Raw genomic sequence first — 16753 nt, forward strand, 5'->3', positions numbered from 1 at the left:
TGAATTAAAAGAGGAAACCTCAGAGAGAGACGGAGGAGGGGTTCTGCTTCCAGATGTTTTGTAAAAAACAGATCAACAGTTTGGTAAACTCAGACTCTTGTTCCTCCGCCAGCATCTCCAGCCCGGAGCTGTCGGATCAGATCCTGCAGGAAGTCGGTCAAAAGATCCAGTCGTACCCGTTCAGCTACCGCGGGGCGGCGATACTGAGCGGGCAGGAGGAGGGAGCGTACGGCTGGGTCACCGTCAACTACCTGCTGGAGAACTTCATCAAGGTACCACCAGCTCTATTCAACACAACAAAGCATTAGGAAAATCAGTTTTAACTGATTGTATCTGCTGACATTTCAACTGTGTGGATCTAATCGCATACAAATACAAATTTCAGATAAAAAAGCCCTAAAATTTTTGAGGAAAAACACAAATTTATGAGAAAAAAATCACAAATTAACAAGAAAAAAAATGACAAGCTTAGGAAAAAAATCACAAATTTACAAGAAAAAAAATCACAAATTTACAAGAAAAAAAAATCATTAAATTATATGAGAAAAAAATCACAAATTTAAATGAAAAATATACAAATTTGCAAGAAAACATTCACAAATTTACGACAAAAAAATCACAATTTACAAAAAAAAAAATCACAAATTTAAGACAAAAAAATTCACAAATGTACAAGAAAAAAAATCACAATTTACAAAAAAAAAAATCACAAATTTAAGACAAAAAAAATCACAATTTACAAGACATAAAATCACAAATTTATGAGAAAAATATACAAATTTGCGATTAAAAAATCCTTAAAATTTTGGAGGAAAAAGACAAATTTACGAGAAAAAACTCACAAATTTACAAGAAAAAAAATGACAAATTTACAAGGAAAAAAAAGACAAATTATAGGAAAAAAACCCACAAATTTATGACAAAAAAAATCACAATTTACAAGAAAAGTTTATGAAGACAGTCATTTATCTTTTTTTTTTTTTTTTACCTAAATCAGCTATAGAGTCAAATGATTTATTTACACATCACATCATAAACTGCAGCTGTGGAGCTAAAAAGCAGCATTAGAATAATTTCACATTCAATATTTCACTTAATAATATTTCATTTTATTTCTGACTGGATGTGTTTCGTCTAGTTAAAGATCATTTGGAGGTGAGTGATGCCACCTAGTGGCCACTGCAGCAATAGAGGCTTTATGGGGACAATTATGACAGGGATGGGTGAAAAAAGGAGGAAAATAAAGAAATCTAATTGTGTATGATAAATAATAATAATAATAATAATTATGGCAATAATAATAATAATGATGATGATGATGATAATAATAATAATAAAGAATTTTACTTTTTTTCTTTTACAAATAACTAATTTTGAAAATTAAGAGGAAAAACTGAATGGGTGCTATTAAGGGGATAAAATTAATGAAAAAATAATAACAATAATAATAATAATAATAAAAACTTAACTTTTCTTTCCTTTTTTAACTTTTTTAACGACTAATATTGAAAATTAAGAGGAAAACTGGATGTGTGGTATTGAAGGGACAAAATTAATAAATATGATGATAATAATATTAATAATAAAAATAAAAATGAAAATATAATTAACTTTTTTTAAAATACTTTTATGCTTATATTGAAAATTAAGAGGACAATTAAGAGGTAAAAATGGATGGGTGCTATTGAGGGGACACAATTAATAAATAGCATGATGATGATGATGATGATGATAATAATAATAAAAAAAATAAGATTAACTTTCTTCTTCTTTTTTTAGAAATAACTTATATTGACAAATTAAGAAGAAAAACTACATGTGTGCTGTTGAGAAGACAACATTTATAAGTAACAGGATGATGATGATGATAATGATAATTATAATGATAGTAATAATAATGAATAATATATATTTTGTAAAGAAAGGAGGAGGAACCAGCATGTGTATGAAATGTCCAGCTGTTATAAAGATAATGACCAGAAAAGTACCAATTCTTATTCTCTTATTATGTAATTTGCTGATTATTCTGAATATTGTGTTAGTACGGCTTCGTGGGCCGCTGGCTGCGTCCCGGCAGAGCGACGGTCGGAGCTCTGGACTTCGGCGGAGCGTCGACTCAGATCACGTTTGAGACCGAAGAGAACGTAGAAGACCAACGAGACCTGATGAAGCTCCGACTCTACGGACAGCAGTACTCCCTCTACACACACAGCTTCCTGTGTTACGGACAGGACCAGGTCCTCAAGAGGCTCACCGCTCATATAGTCAACGTACGTCACTCACTCACTCACATATAGAGGTCCAGTATCTATCATAGGATTTAATCTGTTTGTTAAGGGAAAGTGTTAAATCTCTCCCTCTGTCTCTCTTTAAATTCAATTCAATTTAATTGGCTTTATTGGCATGACGTAACACTGTACATATTGCCAAAGCAAGTTTAAAAAAAAAAAAAAATAGCAGTAAGGAAAGCAATATTTACAATAAATTAATTATAATTCTATCATTCATTTTAAAGGAATTAAGAAAAGAAAAACTAATAACAATAAAAGAAAGCAATATTTACAATCATTGAAATCTCTCTCTCTCTCTCTGTCTCTCTCAATTCAACTCAATAAGGCTTCATTGGCACGATTGTTAAAAAAACAAAAAACAATATTGCCAAAGCATAAGTACAACTTTTTCCAAATATTTGGACAACACACAATAACAGTAATATATAAGAACCAATAAAACAAAATGGATACATTTCATAGACAAATCAATGACAAATATACAATTCATTCAGTAGAAATAGTAAATAAAGACGATGGATAAGACAAAATCATCAAATCTATTGTGTAGTAGAGGAGTGAATGTGTGCTTATATATATATGTGTGTGTGTGTGTGTGTGTATATATATACATACACATATACACACAAATGTATACATACACACACATACACACACATATACACAAGAATCAATAAAACAAAGTGGATACATTTAATAATATATATTTAGATAAAATGTGAGACAAATCAATGACAAATATACAATTCATTAAGTAAATCTAGTAAATAAAGTGACAACAACAATATCAGAATCACCTTTATTGTCTATTATTCTGATTCTAAAATATATGACAGCTGTAATATAGTGTAGTAGAGGAGTGTGTGTGTTCCCTGTGTTGTCTGGTGTTTTATATATATATATATATATTATATATTTATATATACATTAGTATGTTCACCAAGTATCTGCTGCATTTTATTCTGCTCAGAGAGGGAAACAGAGTCTGGGACTTTACATCTCATTTTAGTAGAGAAGTCTGTTTTGTGTTTTTGTGTGTTAATATAATAATATATCATAATGTTCTGTCTCTGTGTCTCTGTGTCTCAGTCTCAGGGTTTCTCCTCCTCCGTCTCTCATCCCTGCCTCCCTGCAGGAACCAGCAGAACTTTAACCCTCAGCAGCATCTTCAGCTCCCCGTGTACAGACCAGTACCGACCCAGCAGCCCCATGGACCCCCAGGCCTCGGTCACTCTGCAGGGCATAGGACACTATGAGCAGTGTGAGGGCAACGTGTCCCAGATCTTCTCCTTCAGCAGCTGCTCCTTCTCTCACTGCTCCTTCGACAACGTCTTCCAGCCAAACGTCTCGGGGAGCTTCATGGTGAGAGAAGGAGACACAGACGGTCAGACACACGGAGGATTAGAGACTTATAGACTAAAGACTGATAAATACTACGCAGGAACAGAGACATGTGTCGCACAACTGTTGTGTGATTGGTCAGAAGTTTGAATCTGAGGAGTTCTGCAGCAGGAGGGTCCTGTGAGGAGTTCTGCACTTGAGTTTCTCATGAAGTTTGAGATTTCCTGTCCAGAACCAACTTTATTTATTTCTTGCCATCTCGAAAAAAGGAACAAATGTCTCTGTTCTTGTGGAGTATTTATTAAAGGGGTCAGTGTGTACACCAGGTCTGAATTTAGATGCATTTGGATCTAATATTGCATACTTTTATGATCTAATATTGCATACTTTAATGATCTAATATTGCATACTTTAATGATATAATATTGCATATTTTAAATGGAAATCTATGTGCAGAATGAAGCTAGGAGAACAAAATGTAACATCTTTACTTCAGTAAAAGTAGTAATACTATATTATGAAAATATACCATTATGAGTTGAAGTCCTGCATTAAAAAATACACTCAGCTGCAGATATACGCTCTGAATATATATATATATATATATATATATATATATATATATATATTCAGAGCGTATATCTGCACCACTTCATCATGTTTTATATGCATATATGAAATAATAATGTATAATATATAATTTTTTTAACTTTAGTTAATTACAGTTTTTGTAGCAATATATATCGTGTTTTATATGTAAAATTACAACAAATATAAAATAATAAAAAATATATGTAAATTATATATTTATTTAGTTTTATTTATTTATTTATTTTTCTTTAGATAATTTTTTTTAGAAAACACTTTTACCTGAGTGTATTTTTGAATGCAGGAATTCAACTCATGATGCCATATTTTTATTATATATATATATATATATATATATATATATATATATATATATAGTGTTGGTGTTAATTATGAAACTACTTGATGCAGTGTTTCAGATTGTATATCTGAAACACTATATAAAATATATACAAATATAAAATAACAATCGAGTAAAGGACAGGTGTCTTTATATTATAAAAAACAGAAAATTCTCTTTTGTGAGTTAATGGGTAAACATAAACATTGGTGATGAACAGTATAATGTTCCTGTAACTGTTGAACACAGTTACTGACTTTGTTTGAGCGTATTGACAACCTACAGATACAGATATACAGAATATTGATCTATAAGTGCTAAGAAAAGCACAGAAACAGACTGTAGACATTATTAATGTGTGTACATGTGTTCTATTTCTCTCTACTATTTATCACCCCAGTCTGAGTTGTGTCTGTTCTGTGTTCTGTGTTCCAGGCGTTCTCTGCGTTCTTCTACCTTCACTCGTTCCTGCAGAGAACCCTCGGTATCGACGCCAGAACGCCTTCACAGCTGGAGACAGCAGCTCAGACCCTCTGCAGCATGCCGTATGAACAGGTAAAGCTCTTCTGGATTTATCTTCCATTTATTTACATCTAATAGTGTCTGTTCATATTTTGAGTTTATGTGTGGAACACTGTGGACATTGCCACATTTACACAATAAGTCCAATTGTATAGAAATCTATGAGAAAATGTCAATACTTTTGACTTGATTTATTATTTCAGTAAACATTTTCCTAATGAGTTTATGGTCTGAACCACTAGCTTCAGCTATCCGGCTAACGTTAGCTGACAACTTTCGGCTCCACCCTTGCGTCCAAATATGGTCACTTCTGGCTCAAAAAAAAAACAAGATGGTGACAGCCAAAATGCCAAATTTGAGGCTTCAATACTTCAATTAAATTGGTCCGTTTATTATTATAACGGCAAATGAATCGCGGTTTTGAGGGCTTTGTCATATTCCAAACCTCACCAAACTTGGGAAAAAATTAAATCCTGTCAAAAATGTACATAATTCATTGGTTTCAGAAATGGGCGTGGCTAAATGACCTACTAGCGCCCCCTAGAATTCAGCCCCTAAAAAAAGGTTGTCGTCGAGACACGAAATTTGGTCCATCCATGCATCAGTCGGCCATCTTGGATCGAAATCGGCGTTTTAGACGTTTTTCGCCATTTCCACGCCGCATACTTTAACAAACTCCTCCTACAGATTTAATCCGATCGACTTTGGACTTGTTCACTACCATTAAAAAAGGCCTTTGACATCAAAAGTTATTAAAAGCTTTGCAGACCGTCACACTATGTGGGTGTGGCATGGCGGCAAAATATGGCGTTTTGGCATAAAACACGAGACTGTATAACTTGACCATACATTGTCCAATCTGCCTCAAACTTGTCATGCATGATGATGGTTCATCACTGAACAGTTCTACATAACAATATTTCCTAAAGTCCCGCCCCCTTTTTGATTAGCCACGCCCCCTTCCCCCCTAACTAATGAACCGTTTGTCGTAGAGACCTGCATGAGGTGTCAGTGAACTCAGCAGAGAGTCCTTGATGACCTCGCCCCTTCAACGATCGCAGCTTTAATTTATATTCTCTGATTGTAATGAGTGTTGTTTTGGTTCCAGCTGCAGTCTCTGGCTCCTCAGAAGAACCCTCGTCTGCAGGACTACTGTGCTATCTCTGTGTACGTTAAGATCCTCATGTTGAGAGGATACGGCTTCGATGACACGTCGTTTCCTCGCATCTCCTTCCAGAAAAAGGTGACAACTTCATCGTCGCTTTACTTTATATATGTATATATTCATCAATTTTGCATTCATTTTTTGTAAAAATCCTTTTTCTCACTCTTAGATGAGCTAAACACCATATCAGAAATATTCTGTAATATTTAATGGTAAAATATTTAATTTATGCAGCATTTATGAAGTATTTTCTTGTCAATTATATGGCAGAACAGCGTTTCTTTTGATGGAAAAACTTTTTATTTTTTACACAAAAATATGGAATAAATTGTCAATCTTAAACTTGAAATCAACAGTGCTAATATCATTTTACCGTAATATTAGAAAAAGTTATTTATTACAGTAAAAGTCTGGCAACCACAGCTGCCGTTTTTTTTACTGTAAAAACAACATTTTTTTTTTACAGTGTACTTTTTTGTTTGATTATTTACCTTATTTCCTGCTTAAATTGTTTCACCTTTTCTTGTTCTGTAGGTGCAGACACACATTATAATAATCACGCACAGAGACGCTCATGCACTTCTGATATTTATTGAACAGAGCTCCGGTTTACTTTCCTTATTTTCAACACAAAATAAAACGTTTTCACTTAATGCAATGCAAAACATTTGGCTTCTAAGTGTGTTTTCTAATAGGTGTGTGCGGTCGGAAAACTGTTTCCACTCCGCCTCCTAACCCTCCAAAACATAAAAAACAAAAATTACAAACACAAAAATTAAATATCCAGCTGCCCTAGGGAGGAGCATTACTACGTCACCATCAGAATACAAATAAAATAAGTGTCTTTAAGTTCCTTTAGACCAGCGGTTCCCTAACTTTTTTAGCCGCGCACCCCCTTCTATTTCCCAACCGTGTTGACGCACCCCCAATCCCCCACACCTTCAAAAAAAACTAAATGCAATAAGCTTTTTTTAAAGCCATATTAAAGGTGGCATGTTTAATCATGCTCAAATGAGAACACACATATAATAAAATAATCACCATCACAACAATGCGGTCTCGCATTTGAATTAACCTGAACACAGTTTCAATATAATGCAACAAAGTTATGAACAAGCTTCCACTTTTAAGAGCAAAGAGGATGATGACAGGCTCAGGATCAGAGGCAGAAAGCACATAAGTTGGGAAAATGTTTTAATATTTTGAGCCGCGTTGAACAAAAATTGCAGCAAGTTTAAATGAGCGTGGAGCTAAACAACCCGTCATCATAACACAGGCTGGAAAAATGGAAGAAGAGAACTTCTTCTACGCTTCATTTTAAGATGAAGTGCATTATGAATAGCCTGCATTTATTTATTAATTAATATTACAGTTTTTGATTTTACATTTTACAAAGGAAATTGTGTGGGGGAAAAAAATGTAATTGTGTAATTATCAGACCGCCATTACATTTTTCATCTCGCGCACCCCCTAGCAGCAGCTCATGCACCCCTGGGGGTCCGCAAACCACACTTTGTGAACCCCTGCTTTAGACGTTTTAAACTAGGTTGGCTCCGTATTTTGTTCCTTTCCTTAGAAATAATTTATTTTACAAATAAAAAAAATAACAATTAACTTAAAACAAGTTTACATATTTTAAAATTATATTTAAGTGTTCAATATGGCTCCAACAAAAGTATATCCTCATTGTCCACTAACTTGTAGTAATGTGTTGTTGCCCCTCCAGGCGGGCGAGGCCTCGGTGGGCTGGGCTCTGGGCTACATGCTCAGTCTGAGCAGTCTGCTGCCAGCGGAGCCGGTTGGACTGAGGAAGTCTCTGACCCCGGCAGCCTGGGGGACGCTCCTCTGTCTCCTGGTCCTCCTGCTGCTGGCCGTCCTGCTCTTCATCCTGCACAGAGCTCGCACCGGCAAGAAGAAAGGAGTCAGTGAAAGCACCATCTAGTTACCGTAGCAACAGACAGGACGCTCAGAAAACAGAAGGACAGTAACAGGTTTCTGTTTGTGTTGGTTCAGTACTTCAGCACAGAGAAAACGTGAAGAAACTCACTATGAGGTTAAAGAGCTGGACTTGATTATTATATAAAATGATATAAAAACAGAGAGTGCACCACTCTATAATAACAATGACTTTATTTGAAGTTTTGGCTTTTCCACAAGTTTCCATGTCACATTTAGAGCCTCAACTCTTTTTCAGCAAAGGTTAAAATCACCACCACCAAGTGGAACATGATATTACTTTTTTTGTAGAGATTTTGCAGATTTTGCAGTGTGTGTTTCGACATTTTTAATGCAATCTTTTGTGTTTACTGTTTTTTGTGTGATTTTTTGCGCGTTTTTTTGTAATTTTTGTGTGTTTTTTATGTGTGTTCTGTGTGTTTTTATGGGGTTTTTTTTGTATTTTTTTGGTGTGTGTTTTTGTGTGTTTCTTGTGTGTTTTTTATGTGTTTTTCTGTGTGTTTTTAATTTAAAGAAATTTAGTTTTTTTAATGTTTTTTATTTGTGTTTTTTGTAATTTTGTGTGAATTTTTTTAACATGTTTTTTGTAATTTTTGTGTGTTTTGTGTGTTTCTTTTGTGTGTTTTTATGTGTTTTTCTGTTTTTTGTTTTAAAAAATTATTTTTGTTTTTCATTTTTTTGTATGTTTATTTGTGTTTTTTGTAATTTTGTGTTTTTTTTATTTGATTTTTTTTTTTTTTTTACATTTTTTGTATTTTTTTTGTGTGTTTTTTGTGTTTCAAAATGTTGATCCAGTAAGTCAAAATGACTTGATAATAATGAGGTTGAGCTGATAAAGATGATAGCAGCATGACATGGTGATCATTATTTAAGTTCCATATACAGACAGAATGAAAAAGAGTCAAAAACCAACTAAATAGACCCAAACTACAAAGGGTTAACACTGTAGACGTGAAATTAAACCTGAAAGTCAGAACTTTAACTTTAAAAGTGTTTTTCTAAATTCCAGATCCAGTTTCCTGAAGTACAGAACCAACAGAATGTAAAACCTGTTCCTGATCGATTCTGTGTGACTGTCCTGTCGTCTGAATGTAATTTTTATTCTTGAAAAGTCAAACCATTTTTTGATTGTACAGAATGTAAAAAAAATATATCAAGCTTTCTGTTTATTTTGTGGAAAGTGAGACTATACTTTGATGCACTGTTATGGAGATAACTACCACTTTAATATGTTAGCAATCACCATTTTTATTTTACTTTTCATATTTAAGGATGTTTTTTTTTCAGGTGGCAGTTATTTACATGTTTTAGTTTGTCCAGATTAACTTTAAAGAGACAATAACAGCAAAGATTAACCATATAATTTGTTGACAGAGAATAACTTTACTCCCTAGAAAAACGTGGGCAAAAAAGGCCACGCACACTAAAACTGGCCTTTTTTTGGCCACTAGAGGGCAGTAAATGCACCAATGGAGTAAAAAAAGACACATAAGGGTTAATAACAATGGATTTCAAAAAATGTTACTAAAAAGAAAAGTTCCTGCAAAAATTCATGCCTCAAGCTGGAACACAGCCAAAATGATCAACAAATATGAAAAAAAAAGAAGAGAAAAATGTACAAAAATTCCAGAGGAGGGCACAAGGGTTAAGAAAACATAATCATTATTAAGAATACTGCAACATAAAGACATTCCAATATGTACTCAGGTGTGCTGGCATTAAAAGTCAAAGAAGGCAACTCTTGTTTTGTAGTTTAATGTGATAAATTTAAGTTCTGGGGCAAACATTTGGTGACTGGAGCCCTTTTTCAAGAATTTCCAAAATTGTTTTAGATCTAAAGCTGCAACAATTATTCGGTTAACCCTTTATTAGGCAAAGAACTATGTTTGGTAACTTCAGGTAATATTTCGAAAAAGTTGCAAATTTACAAAATTAAAGTGGCAAATCTACAAGCAAAAAAAGTCACAGATTTAAGAGATTTAAAGTGGCAAATCTGCGCGAAAAAAGTTGCAGATTTACGAGAAAAAAGTGGGAAAAAAGCAACTTTTTTTCTCCCAGATTCACCACTTTGAATCTTATAAATCTGTGACTTTTTTTGCTTGTAGATTTGCCACTTTAATCTCGTAAACTTTTTTCTCAAAAGATTATTTTCGTATGTTTTTTTTAAATATTCTAGCAGTATGTAATATCCTCCAATATTCTCTAGGGTTGAAATTTGGAATTTGCAAGTATTTCAATGAGTGTCCTATTAAGGGTTAAAGTGGTGAATCTGGGAGAAAAAAGTTGCTTTTTTCGCGCAGATTTGCCACTTTAATCTAGTAAATTTGCAACTTTTTTTTCTCAAAATATTACCTGAAGTTACCAAATATAGTTCTTTGCCTGATAAAGGGTTAATTGAACAATAATCGATTATTACATTAATTGTCAACTATTTTGATTATCCAATAATTGGTTTGAGCAGTTTTTTAAAGACAATAAGTCCAAATAATTCTCTGATTTCAGCTTCTTCAATGTGAATATTTCTGGTTTCTTTGTTCCTTTATGACAATAAACTGAATATCTCTTTGGTTTGTGGACAAAACAAGAGATTTGAGGACGTCATCTTGTGGTTTGGAAGCACTGATTGATATTTTTATACATTTTATTGACCAAAACAACTAATTGATTAATCGTTTAAATAATCGACAGATTAATAGATAATTAAAATAATCGTTAGTTGCAGCCCTATTTAGATCTATTAAAGAACCTGTTGTTCATTCTTTTAAAATATTTATGTGTTATACGTTTTTGATCATATAAACAATTACACAATCCTGCTGTTGTTTATTAAATGTGGCTTCAAGTGTGACAATAGATTTAACTAATTTTACACCTTTGCAACATTTTTTTTTTTACCGCCTTGTGTACTTAGTTATATTTAATCATTGTGAATTTTGAATCATCACGACTTTATGTTGTATGTTTTTATCCCAGATAACTAAATAAATTTAGTTTTTTCCTTTGTACTTGAGTCGTTCTTGTCTTTCTTTTGCAGCTTTCATTACCTGCTGTGCTCTAGACTACGACTCCCAGAATGCTTTGCTTCGCGGAAGCTGGCATCTTATTGCCTTCAAAATAAAAGTCTTGATTTTTTTATTTAATTTCAAAATGCAATATTTCGGTTTCAGAGCACTGCTATTTAATTTGCTGCTTAATGATCATACCTACTGAGTGAATTTACAGATCAGTAATTGTAAAAGTAAGTAAAATAATTAGAATACTCTGATTATTTATTGAATTTATTGTATTTCTTAGCTTCTCCAATAGAAATGGTAAATTATATATAATAATATGTTAGATGATTTAGTGCAGGGAGGGACAAACTTTTTCAGTTTTAACTAAAAATTAAATAGCAGCTTTAAGAAGTTACAGTCAGCAGTGGTGGAAAGTGACTAAGTACATTTACTCAAGTACTGTACTTAAGTACAATTTTAAGGTACTTGCACTTTACTTGAGTATTTCCATTTTATGTAACTTTATACTTCTACTCCACTACATTTAGCTGACAGCTTTAGTCACTTTACAGGTCGAGATTTAACATAAAAAAAGCATGATAGTGAAGTGATTAAAGTGACATTTGTTTAAATTAAACCTAATAACAGTAGTAAAACAGAGCAAAACTGAGGAAGCTCCGTCTCTACGTGAAGCAGTGAGGAAATACTGGAGGCAGCTTAGAAATTAATTAGATAAAATAAATAAAAAAATAAAGTAAGGTTAGATAAAATAAATTAAAATAAAAAATAAGAGTAAATAGTAACAACAATAAAAATATATATTTAAAAAATATAAATATAGAGTTTTATCCTTGCTTGTTCTATTATTATAGAATTATTATTAAAGAAGTATTATTATTATTATTATTATTATTATTATTAATAATAATAATTATTATTATTAGTAGTAGTATTATTATTAGTATTATAATTAATAATAATAATAATAATAATAATAATTATTATTATTATTATTATTATTATTATAATAATAATAATAATAATAATAATAATAATAATAATAATTATTATTATTATTATTATTATTATTATTATTATTATTATTATTATTATCAGTCGTACTTCGTCTATGGCTTTTATTTTGAAGGCTCTGGCCGGAAGTGTCTCTGTTACCCGGATATCCATGGCGGAGTATCTGACTCATGTTGCTCCATTCTCCACTAAAATAAACTAAAATAAGAGTAGAACCAGGCTCAGACACGGAGTCTCTGTATAGACTGCAGGCTGTGGGTCTGTTAGTGGTTCTCCTGGTGTTCTCCCTCAGATATCTGGATATTTACCAGATAAACTCAGAGATGTGTTCTCAGACTAGAGCCGCGGCTCTGATGGCGGACCTCCCCCGGGCTGACATCGACCCGTCCGGGGTCTTCAAGTACGTCCTGATCCGGGTCCACAGCCGGGAGGAGGGGGACGACTCGGAGCTGGACATAGTCCGAGGCTACGGCTGGGCCGAGTTCCACGGTGAGTGGGTCCGGGACACGGAACCACAGACAGATACCAGGGTCTGATACCAGAACCATAGGAGCTACAAACACCAGTTTATTAGGTACACCTAGTCTAAACTAACAGTCCTACAATTAACTCTATGGAGTTTTGGGCTATTTTGTCCATTTCTGAATCATTGTCATCCATTACAGTGGTTTGTATTCACCACTTAAAACATGTTTAAATGTCATGTTGGTATATTTTTTTCACCTATATGACCTGATAATAATTTTCTTCCTAGGGAATAGTGTCCCCTAGTAATCCCACAGTGCTTCTAAAATTATCCCATCTTCTTTTATTTATTTTAAATTGATTTGTTTATTTATCTTTTTACCTTTGTCAATTCTGTATTTTATTGCACTTTTTGAACTTTTATGTGAAGCACTTTGCTGCGGCTCAGCCGTCTGTAAATGCGCTATAGAAATAAATTTGACTTGACTTGACTTGAATAATTTATTTTTTTATCCTGACTTACTTGATCAACATTTAGAACCAAAACGAAACAAAGAAAAACCAACATAAATGTGATCTTGTCATCCAACTCTGGTTTTTATTCTAGTCTGACTTTTTGCTAATTTTGTGTGTGTGTGTGTGTGTTTTGTCTTTTTTTGTCATTTTGTGTCTTTTGTTGTGTCTATTTTAGTTATTTTGTGTCTTTTTGTTTTTGTCATTTTGTGTCTTTTTTTGGTTATTTGGCATCTTCTGTGTTTTTTTTGGGGTCATTTCATCTTCTTATTTTGTGTCTTGTGTCTTTTGTTGTGTCTTTTATTTTGGTTATTTGGTGTCTTTTTGTGTCTTTTCGGTAATTTAGGAAGTTTCAGTGGTCAACTCCATGATTTCATCATATATAATACCAGTCACATACACATTTTTTACTTGATGTAGGGCTGGGCGATATGGACCATAAGTCATATAGTCATATAGATATCGGCCGCTAACGTTAGCACTGCTCCTTGCATGGTGTGTTCACTTGCGTGTAAAAAAAAAAAAAAAGGATGGGTTAAATGCAGAGGTTGAATTTCCCCATTGTGGGATTAATAAAGTGATCTTCTTCTTCTAATTTCAAATATTCAGTCAATGTCAAATATGACATGTCACAAGTACTTTTATTGAAACCGTTTATTTAAGCGAACATAAATACTGTATAACAACAGTAAAAAAAAAAAATCAAAGCTCCATAAAGTGCACATTTACATAAAAAACATCTTAAATAAAAATAGCCTATAAAATAAAATAGAGTCCTTACAATTTGTCCAAACAGACATAGAAATCTCACATTTTACAATATGCAACCTTTAAATAATTGTCATCTAACAAATGTTTACATTAAATTATTTTTGTTTTAACGCATGCATTTTAATCCTTCATAAAACTGTTTAAACATACAGGAATTAAAACGACTAAATCTAAATGAGTGTATTTATTTCCACACATCTGAGCCTGCAGGTCGTCTAAAACACCAGATGGAGGCCGACATTTGTGTTGATGCTGAAACATATTTCGTGGACAGTTGGCAACACAAACACTAGTGACCCTGTTTCACAAGTTCATTACAAACAAATGACGTGTTAAAGCCAAAATCTCCCACTTAATATTTATTTATAACGGAGCCGAGATTTGTGGTCCACATTAAGGGCTGATTCTCATGAAGCCAGTCTAAGTTCTGTCTGTGAAGATTATAAGGACATACTTTATCAAACTAAATATATTTCACTTTTATATGAATGAACAAGATAGCCATAATGAGGCACAATCCATTGTTTTGTGTTAAAATAATATTTTCTATATTATTAAACATATTTTTTACCGTAATGCGTCCAGATAAAAACGTCACGGTTTCCCCCCCACACTTATATACAATAAATATTGAATTAACTTTACAAAAATAAATATATATTTGTTTAAAAATGTATATTTTAACAGAATATAATCAAATATAATGGTTTTTAACAATGTATAAAGAACAAAGTCTGAATGAAAATCAATGAGAAAAAACGGTTAAATGTTACGGTAATTTTGTAACAATTTTGTCCTTTTTTTTGTAATTTTGTGTATTTTTTTGTAATTTTGTGTCTTTTTTTGGTAATTTTGTGTATTTGTTTGGTAATTTTGTGTCTTTTTTACCATTTTGTGTCTTTTTTTGGTAATTCTGTGTCTCTTAGGGGTCATTTTGTGTCTTTTTTTTGTAATTTTGTGTCTTTTTTGGTAATTTTGTGTCTTTTTTTAAGTGATTTTGTTTTTTTCTCTGTCATTTTGTCTTTTTTTTTGTAATTTTGCATCTTCTTTTGGTCATTTAGATTATAAATCCATATTAAACAGTGACTTTAGATTGTATATGTTATAAAGGGTCAAATAAAATATGTATTCAATGCTCTTGGATTTTTGCTATGAGCTGCTGCTGAACCTCCTGCATTTTCAGTTGTTCTTTATTATATTTAGAGATTAAATATATCAGAAAGTGCAGTTTTTATTAATTGCTCTCCTGGCATTTGCTTTTTCTTGCAGCTGATATCTATGACAAAGTTTCTGAGGAGCTGGAGAAAGGAGGCCAGCTGGACTGTGAGTGTGTCGGAGGGGGAAGAATCAAACACGACGCTGAGGCCAAGAAGCTCCACGTCTACGGATACTCTATCGTGAGTCCTGCTGAATAAATAATAAGTATAATAAGTAATAAAATGATCCTTCCTCAGGCTGGTTGAGTATCTAGAGGTAAAGTTGGAGATTAATACAAGTTAAAATGATTATTTCTGCCCTTTGTCAATGTCTTTACTATATTTTCGATCCATTTTTTTAACTAATTCCATGAATAAAAGTTAATTTTCATGCAAAACAACACTGACATTTTCGGGGTGACCCCAAACTTTTGAGCGCTAGTAAGATTAGTTCAACTGATAACAGAAAGGGAAATATTATATATAATTTTTGGGAAATATACAGTTTTAACACAGTGTCTCAACTTTTTTTGGAACCACGTTACGCGATGTCTCTTGTCCTCTCCACTCTGGTCTGTGTAAACAGCCTGCAGTCGCTGAGGAACACAGAATTTATTATTTTTAACAGGATCTTGCAAAAAAAACAACTGTTTAATTGTAATATTTTGGTAAAATTTTAAATGAGACCTGTACATATATGTAATAAATGACTATTTTTTTTCTCTTATTCTCATTATTTTGTGTCTTTTGGTAATTTTGTGTCTTTTTTTGGTCATCTTGTGTCTTTTTTACTCCTTTAGTCCAACTTAAAATGTGATTTTGAATCTTGTCCTCTCCACTCTGGTCTGTGTAAACAGCCTGCAGTCTCTGAGGAACACAGAATATATTATTTTTAACAGGATCTTGAAAAAAAAACCTACTAAAACTACTAAAATTTTAAATGACACCTGTACATATATGTAATAAATTACTAATTTAAGTTTTGGTTTGGCTCCACTTTTACTAACTGAAGCACACAAATGATCCATTCAAGGACCATCAAAATGTTGAAAACATGACAATAATGCCTGGTTTTACACTTAAAAATGCTTTATAAACTGGTTATTTTCTACCTAATGGAACATTGATTTACTTCTTTTCATTGCAGGGATTTGGAAGAGCGAACCACGCAGTAACCACTGAGAAACTGAAGGAACAGTATCCAGACTACGAGGTGACCTGGGACAACGAAGGATACTGAACTGGACTGAGATCAATAATTTCTCCTGGACTGACCTTTGACCCCTCATAGCAACACAGAGCTTCATTAAGAAGAAGCATTCACAGTCTAATCAGGAGGCTTCAGGAGGCTTATTTTTATGTTACACTGTACAAACATTGGTATTTCTCACATTTTTTCCTCTATTTGGATCTAAACTAATAAATTATTATCTGCCATAGTGTGAACTCTCATCTGGAACTACAGAATCAATAACTGATCATAACTTACAGGCACTTACTGACTTGTTTTAGAGTCACAAATTTGACCTAATCACTAAGATATACTGGAACGTGAATAATAAATGCTTTGTTTCCATGTA

General features: G+C 32.9%; 2 protein-coding genes across 2 annotated transcripts in view; both read left to right on the plus strand.

The window, feature by feature from the left end:
* LOC131992067 (ectonucleoside triphosphate diphosphohydrolase 2-like) overlaps positions 1–8579 on the plus strand; it is a 31815-nt gene extending 23236 nt beyond the window's left edge. The window contains exons 4-9 of the mRNA XM_059357447.1: positions 113–272; positions 2043–2270; positions 3381–3653; positions 4996–5115; positions 6191–6325; positions 7974–8579. Of these exons, the coding sequence (XP_059213430.1) occupies positions 113–272; positions 2043–2270; positions 3381–3653; positions 4996–5115; positions 6191–6325; positions 7974–8189 (1132 nt within the window). The 3' untranslated portion in view covers positions 8190–8579. The remainder of the gene's footprint in view (positions 1–112; positions 273–2042; positions 2271–3380; positions 3654–4995; positions 5116–6190; positions 6326–7973) is intronic.
* Positions 8580–12390: 3811 nt separating this feature from the next.
* On the plus strand, positions 12391–16509 carry phpt1 (phosphohistidine phosphatase 1). Its single transcript, XM_059358251.1, has 3 exons — positions 12391–12717; positions 15247–15374; positions 16321–16509. Exons 1-3 carry the CDS (start codon positions 12552–12554, stop codon positions 16411–16413), a joined length of 387 nt encoding a protein of 128 aa, XP_059214234.1. The 5' UTR covers positions 12391–12551; the 3' UTR covers positions 16414–16509.
* The last annotated feature ends 244 nt before the right edge of the window (positions 16510–16753 follow it).

This window comes from Centropristis striata, chromosome 19 (genome assembly GCF_030273125.1).
Source record: "Centropristis striata isolate RG_2023a ecotype Rhode Island chromosome 19, C.striata_1.0, whole genome shotgun sequence".
Classification (NCBI taxonomy): domain Eukaryota; kingdom Metazoa; phylum Chordata; class Actinopteri; order Perciformes; family Serranidae; genus Centropristis; species Centropristis striata.